General features: G+C 41.2%; 1 protein-coding gene across 1 annotated transcript; it reads right to left on the reverse strand.

The window, feature by feature from the left end:
* Positions 1 to 415: 415 nt before the first annotated feature.
* On the reverse strand, positions 416 to 6,472 carry ddx61 (DEAD (Asp-Glu-Ala-Asp) box helicase 61). Its single transcript, XM_076152758.1, has 12 exons — positions 6,304 to 6,472; positions 5,787 to 5,850; positions 5,599 to 5,703; positions 5,214 to 5,343; positions 4,415 to 4,561; positions 3,836 to 3,930; positions 3,617 to 3,739; positions 3,212 to 3,340; positions 2,907 to 3,087; positions 2,708 to 2,809; positions 2,359 to 2,577; positions 416 to 2,034 (listed from the first exon to the last, which is right to left on the reverse strand). The coding sequence occupies exons 1-11, from the start codon at positions 6,468 to 6,470 to the stop codon at positions 2,387 to 2,389; spliced, it is 1,434 nt and encodes a 477-aa protein (XP_076008873.1). The 5' UTR covers positions 6,471 to 6,472; the 3' UTR covers positions 416 to 2,034; positions 2,359 to 2,386.
* Positions 6,473 to 6,529: the final 57 nt, after the last annotated feature.

Below are 6,529 nucleotides of genomic sequence, written 5' to 3' on the forward strand. Positions count from 1 at the left end.
ACAACTTCGTTCACTCCATCGGTTTGAATGACATTCCAAGGGTACACGCCTTGATGGGCAACTTTGATTTATTGAATTTGTTTTCAGATCCACGTTGTTTGCTAAATAATGACAGACAGACATAAGGGTATGAATGTCAAGATGTTGAGTAATACTTTCTTCAATTACATCAGGCTGTGGTGATTTCTTCACACATTAGTAATATTGAGTTGACTGCCTAAGTAAATGGAGCCGTCGCTGGTTCAGTTCCAGGTTGCATTACGGTCATTTGTTGCATTGGTTGCACTGTAGTTGGCTGGTTTACGCATTTTTCCAACCGAATAACTGCTGCAAACAGACCCCTCACTGCAATATTCAGATTCAACCACAGCAACATTTACAGTAGGCAAAGGAATAAACAGCTTGGACAAAAAGAGAAGACTCCATTGGACTTTATTTTGTTTGGAGGTGCTGGCATTGACACACTTTAACAGAAAATAATCTCACCATCTATCATACAAAATATCTGGTGCCTTGACAAAAGGTCACATTTAATTCTCCACAAATGAGATGTCTTCAGGTTGAAACCCCGCTCTCAACATGTCATGGCTATGGAATACTGCTGATGGTGGTGGTCCACAATTCTTAAACAAACACATCACATTCAAGTGACAAGTCCTATTCAAAACAACTTTCACTGATGCCAGCTGGGGAACAAAAAATCCATCATCAACAGGATCACTCCAGAGCCAGAACACAAAGTTATAGACAATCTGCTCAGAAGAAGAAGAGGGGACAGATTTATGGACAGACACAAATGTGGCCTCTCTGCTGGTGTTTGACACTAAAGCTAATGCAATCAAAACAGAAAATCATTCAGCCTGCAAGAAAAAGTATCACTGGTAACAGTAATGCTTTCAATTTGAAATGCATCTTGTAATTGTTGTGTTGTGTCTCCGTCCAGATCAAAGCAGTGGTTGATTCTGGTAACATTTAGCCTTCGGTACAAAGCCGGAAGTTAAATCAGACCGTAACTGCAGTTTAAATTTTATAGACGCACTGCAAATGTGCCGTTTCCACCCACAAAACACGCAATGAGTGTTGAGGCAAAAAAAAGGTAACGTAGATGGATGTTAGATTAAGGCACTTTTGGAGTGTAGTAAGGACAGACCCCATAAGGTAATATTGGACAAATTGATCACTTTTGTTTTGGGAGCAAAAAGTTTACACTTGCGTCATTTAAGGCCCTTCAATCCGTCAGGTTCACATAAAAAATATCAATACCTGAGTGCATGCTTACTAGTGGTGAAAGGGATGGGTGGAACTGAACAATAAAATAGTCCCTCAAACAAAATCAACTGGAGTCAGACACGTCACTGCCATCTTTAAGTCCAAGCATGTCTGCGGTCAACACTTCCAAATTACTTAATTTAGATAACTGGTTTAAACTAAGGAGCTGTTCCTAAACATCTGACAGCTTTTGTTGCTTGCAATGTCGCCAGATCTATGCAAAGAAGTTGCTAAAATGTTATCAATGATAGGAATGATGAACAGGAGAAAATCATATATAGGTTGGACAAAGTTGGAAATACTTCCTTTTTTAAACCATCCACTCAAGCATATCAGCAGGATGGGAACTGACCCATGTACAGGGCTTTGTCTGCACAGCAGTGGACATGACGATCAGTGATTGGCTCAATGACTGAAGTCTGCTCTGGTTTCACATTTTCTTCCCTTCCCATCCAACCATAATAAAAAGTTAAGAAGGACTTCCCACTTTACCCGTGTATCAGGGATCACTGGCTGTGTCAAAAAGTAAGAAAATGAAAATGTACAGCACATGCAGGTCAACGGGCAATTGCTACAACTTCTCGACTGCGTTTCAACTATGCAGTGATAGATTTGACCAACGCTACAAATTTGAAAAAAATGGAAAGGAAATTAATTTGAAACCAGAATATTTTGACGATAAAGTGGAGAGCAGATATCTTCACTTGCATTCAGGCGTGATGTGAAGCCAACAAAGTGTGATGAATGCCAGGCACCTCGTTTCTCCTGGAAAATAAAACAAGACCCAAGTTAGGACTATTGATTTGAACCATGTGAAATGAACTGCTTGAGCAATCGTGCAGAATAAACAGCCGGCAGTGTGCGCTGACCAACTTCTTCCAAATCTGAGGATTAACCATCCCAAAAAACCTCTACTAATCTTACAGCATCTACAAGCAAGTGGAAGGAAAAACACGCTGAACCATTTAAAATTAGCTGCATTTCTGTACTGGAGGGAAGGAAGCGCCCGTAAATGGTACGCCCCTGCAAAGCCAGCAACAGATAAGAGTGACATTGTCTTAAACGCAGTTATCCAAGAAGACCCCTCACCATTCGTTTAAGCTGCTCCCCGTTCCTTTCATTTGGCTTCGATCTCGTTGCCATCATCATCTGGGTCAACGCAGTGAAACTCTGCCACATACAGGCTCTTGTCGATGCTGCCGGGGATGGGCTTAATGTCGGTAACTAGCTGATCTTCGATGCCTTTCAGGTTGTAGCGGTCCTCTGAAGTGATCAGGTTGATGGCCAGACCGAGATGCCCAAAACGCCCTTTGGACAACAAAATCGGTATTGTAGGACGTGGTGATAAGTGGAAAGGAATACATGTGAAACAGGGACAGTTGTGATGCAAACAGAAGGTGCTGCGGTGGTGAAAATGTTACACAGGTTCCATATTCACCTGATCTGCCAATGCGATGCAGGTACGTTTCTGCACTTTTGGGGAAGTCAAAATTGATGACCACATTCACTGCCTGGATGTCAATTCCCCGAGTGAACAGGTCTAAAAGAGGGGAAAACACCAGTCAACAAAGTTCCCACAAAATACAACAGTCATCATATCCATATCATAGCTTGAAGCATTTAGCTTCTCCACCCACCTGTGCACACCAGGTTTCTGCACAGACCGTTTCTGAAGTCATGGAACACACGATTCCTGTACTCCTGCATCATCTTTGCATGGATATAGAAACAGGAATATCCCAACTGGGTGATCTTCTTCGCTAAAAGCTCAACCCTCTGGGTGGAGTTACAAAAGATGATGGACTGATTGATCTGAAGCTGCAAGAAAAGAAATGAACACATTTACAATCACTGAAGGACTTGACCCATCACATGCTTTATGCCGACTTTGGTATCCTGCAAGAATCTTGTTATTGCTGTAGCATCCGTGCATTGAACTCACCCTTGAGAAGAGTGTGTTGAGACAGTGGACCTTCTGTCTTTCAGTCACATAGGCATAATACTGAGTGATGCCCTTCAGCGTCAGCTCCTCCATCAAGTTGATCTCATAAGGCTTCTTCAGATGCTTGTTCTGGATGGACATTAGGTATAATTTAAGGGTTGGGATAGATTTGGATTTAGGCCTATTCAAGTCTCATGAACTCAAACATCTCTGAACAATGAGTCAGAACCACATTCATTAGTTTTCACTTTGTACAACACAAATGTTGTACTTTCAGGTTCCATGCTAAGGTGGTTACACTGAATAAAGTCACCTATCAAATTGCCATTATTTCAAACTGGAAGTATGAAGCACACAGAGGCTCACCGCTAAATGAGTGTTAGTATAGTTGCTGTATGTTCTCACCATGAATTTCTGCACACTGATTGGGAAAGTGGCAGAGTAAAGCAGGATCTGACGCTCCTTTGGCAAGAAGCTGATAATATCTTCAATCAGGATCACAAAGTCCTGGGACAGCAGCTTATCTGCCTGAATACAGGAATAAGTAGACATATGGGTGTCAAGATTGGCAGACTAAAGGTCAACGTAAATGTTTGGGTAGGTGGTGACCAGAATGCATCTCACCTCATCCATCACCATGATTTGAGTTCTATCCACTTTGGCCACACCTTTCTTGATCAGGTCGAGTATTCTGCCTGGGGTGGCTATTATCACATGCACTAGAGAGAGGAACACAGAGGACATCTCAAGATTGACACATTTATGGGCAAAACTAAAGCATCACCTGCTGGATGATCCATCCTCAGAGGGGTTTCTCATAAAGTGGGATTATTAAATAAGCAGCGCAACTGCTCTCAGTTAAGTCCTCTTACACCTCTTTATATTTCAGTCCATGTTCAAGATCGGATTCTAGTTCAATTCTGCTTCTATCATGAAAAGATAGCAGATAAGTATTCCTGCTTTGTGAGAGAGAGTACCCTGTACATACAAACCTGCTTTATACTGAGAAAAAACAGTACCATAACAGTTACAACTCTCAACTATTCAAAATTGCCAGATGTATGATTATGTACAATAGATACGTAAATTGTTTTCAACCAATTGTGACAAGTTCAAGAAAAAAAACACAACATGAAAAACCTGGCTGTAGTTTGTCCATCTTGCAAATGGAAACACCACTTTATTTATCTGCATGATAAGTACCTGTCTCATCCAGGCGCATGATGTCGTCCCTCAAATTGGTGCCACCAGTGGTAGCCATGACCTTGACTCCTCCCAGGTGCTTGCTGAGCTGAATGCTGATCTGGCTCATCTGCAAGGCCAACTCTCTTGTTGGCACCATTACTATAGCTGGATTTGAGAGACAGAAATGGGAAGGACTGATGAAATGCAAGGGTTGATGGAATGCATGGTGGCGGTTGAAAAAATGATCATTTCAATCCCTGTAGGAACTGAAAAATGTCTTTTAAAGATCATTTAAAAACATAATCTCATAGTAATCTATATTTCACACTCGCCAACTGAAATTATGCCCAGTGCTTAAACATTATAGTGAATGAACATATTATCTACCATTATTGTATTTTCCTCATGTGATATAAGTGTATTAATGGAGTGACTGGTGTGTATGGTTGTCAGTGTTCCTGGCTTTAATGCATTTTATATTGATAACAGTCTGTACACTAAATTAAGAGGTTCTTTGAATAAAGGGATATATTTTGACCCACTGTCACAGTAGCGAGTACTGCCTCAGTCAAACTTAGCCACCATCGTTGCAACGTCCATCACACACCCTCATTCAGAACACCACCTGCTTTTTCATTAACGTTGTCTTTAATGCACACTTTGTCACTTTATCCTACACCGTCTAGGTCTTGTAACACACCAAGTATCACTAGTGATGTCTAAAAATCAGTACGCGAATTTCTGTTAACAATACCACCACTGAAATCATGAGATCACATGTAAATCACAGTGAAAGAGTTCCCAAATGATTCCTCACCCTGAATGTAATCCTTCTTCAGGTCTATCCTCTCCAGGAGAGGGATGAGGTAGGCTCCACTTTTCCCTGTGCCATTTTTGGCCCGAGCCAATATGTCTCTTCCAGACAAGGCAATGGGGATGCTTTCCTCCTTTTGGCATAAAGAAAAAAACTCAATCAACACAATGTGCAGGTTTCACTGGAAAAGACTAGAACATCCAAAAACCAGCATTCATTCCAAGTGCCATGTGTATAACACATTTCATGCACCTGATGTGTAAAGCAACTACTGCACAATCATAACATAGTATTAAAAGACCAACTTGTCCAATTTTTTATTTTCTTATACCCCCATTGATGGTATTCGGGTAGCTTAAGTCTGAGGCCATGAACTCTGATGGCATACCTGGATTGGTGAGGGTTTCTCCCATCCCATTTCAAAAATTCCCATCAGCAGTTCCCGCTTCAGGCAGTAGTCCTCAAATTCATTCCCCTTGGTCGATGTTACATCCTGGGAAAAACAAGACTTATTTAATCTCACTCCAGTAAATATGTAGACTATAGCATGTTTGTTTTTCCTTTGAGTTAACTTACCGAAGTTCTAACTCTGTGGTCTTTTGGAGGAAGCTCCAGGCACTTCTTCCAGTCTTCACCAAATCTGATTATACAAGAGATGGAACTAAATTAACAAAATGCTTCTACCAAAAACAAAATCTTAATTCCTTAATCAATTGCTCAAAGTCAAAAGACTACAATGACATGGCCTTTAAAAATGCCAAGGTTGTCCCACAGCCACTTCTTGAGCATTTCTTGAGTTGACTGATGATAAATCAACAACACCAAAACACATATGGCTAAACTGACTCTGGTTAGTTATGATTATGTAGTGCTTAAGTATAAAAGGCTGAAACATTAACAAATGTGGCATGGTTAGTTATCTAGGATTTTTGTTGATCTGGAGCTTCATTACTGTGAACTCTATAGAGTCAAACGAGGCCTTAGATGTAATAGTTCCTATAGGAAGCTCTCTAAGGGATTTTCAGATCATTTCAGATAACACGAAATCCAAAAAAGTCAAATGATTGGAGTACATTTTGTAACATTATCTTACTTGATGCCCCCACTGCTCAGGGGAATGCTGCTCCTTTTCTGGGGGATACCTGGCGGTTGCGAAAATGACTGCTGGGCCGCTGTCTTGGGCGGTCCTTTGAGCTGCCCATTTGCTGCTTTGTTCAATCCGATCATGGATGCTGGGTTTGCGGTCCGTGCAGTAGCCATGGCTTCAATAGCTTAACTGAGCGTTCAAAGCAAACGTATCCAACTCTGTGTACAGGTGT

The sequence above is a fragment of the Genypterus blacodes genome, unplaced genomic scaffold, assembly GCF_046128005.1.
Source record: "Genypterus blacodes isolate CSIRO-AG114 ecotype Tasmania unplaced genomic scaffold, CSIRO-AGI_Gbla_v1 ptg000057l_1, whole genome shotgun sequence".
Taxonomy (NCBI): domain Eukaryota; kingdom Metazoa; phylum Chordata; class Actinopteri; order Ophidiiformes; family Ophidiidae; genus Genypterus; species Genypterus blacodes.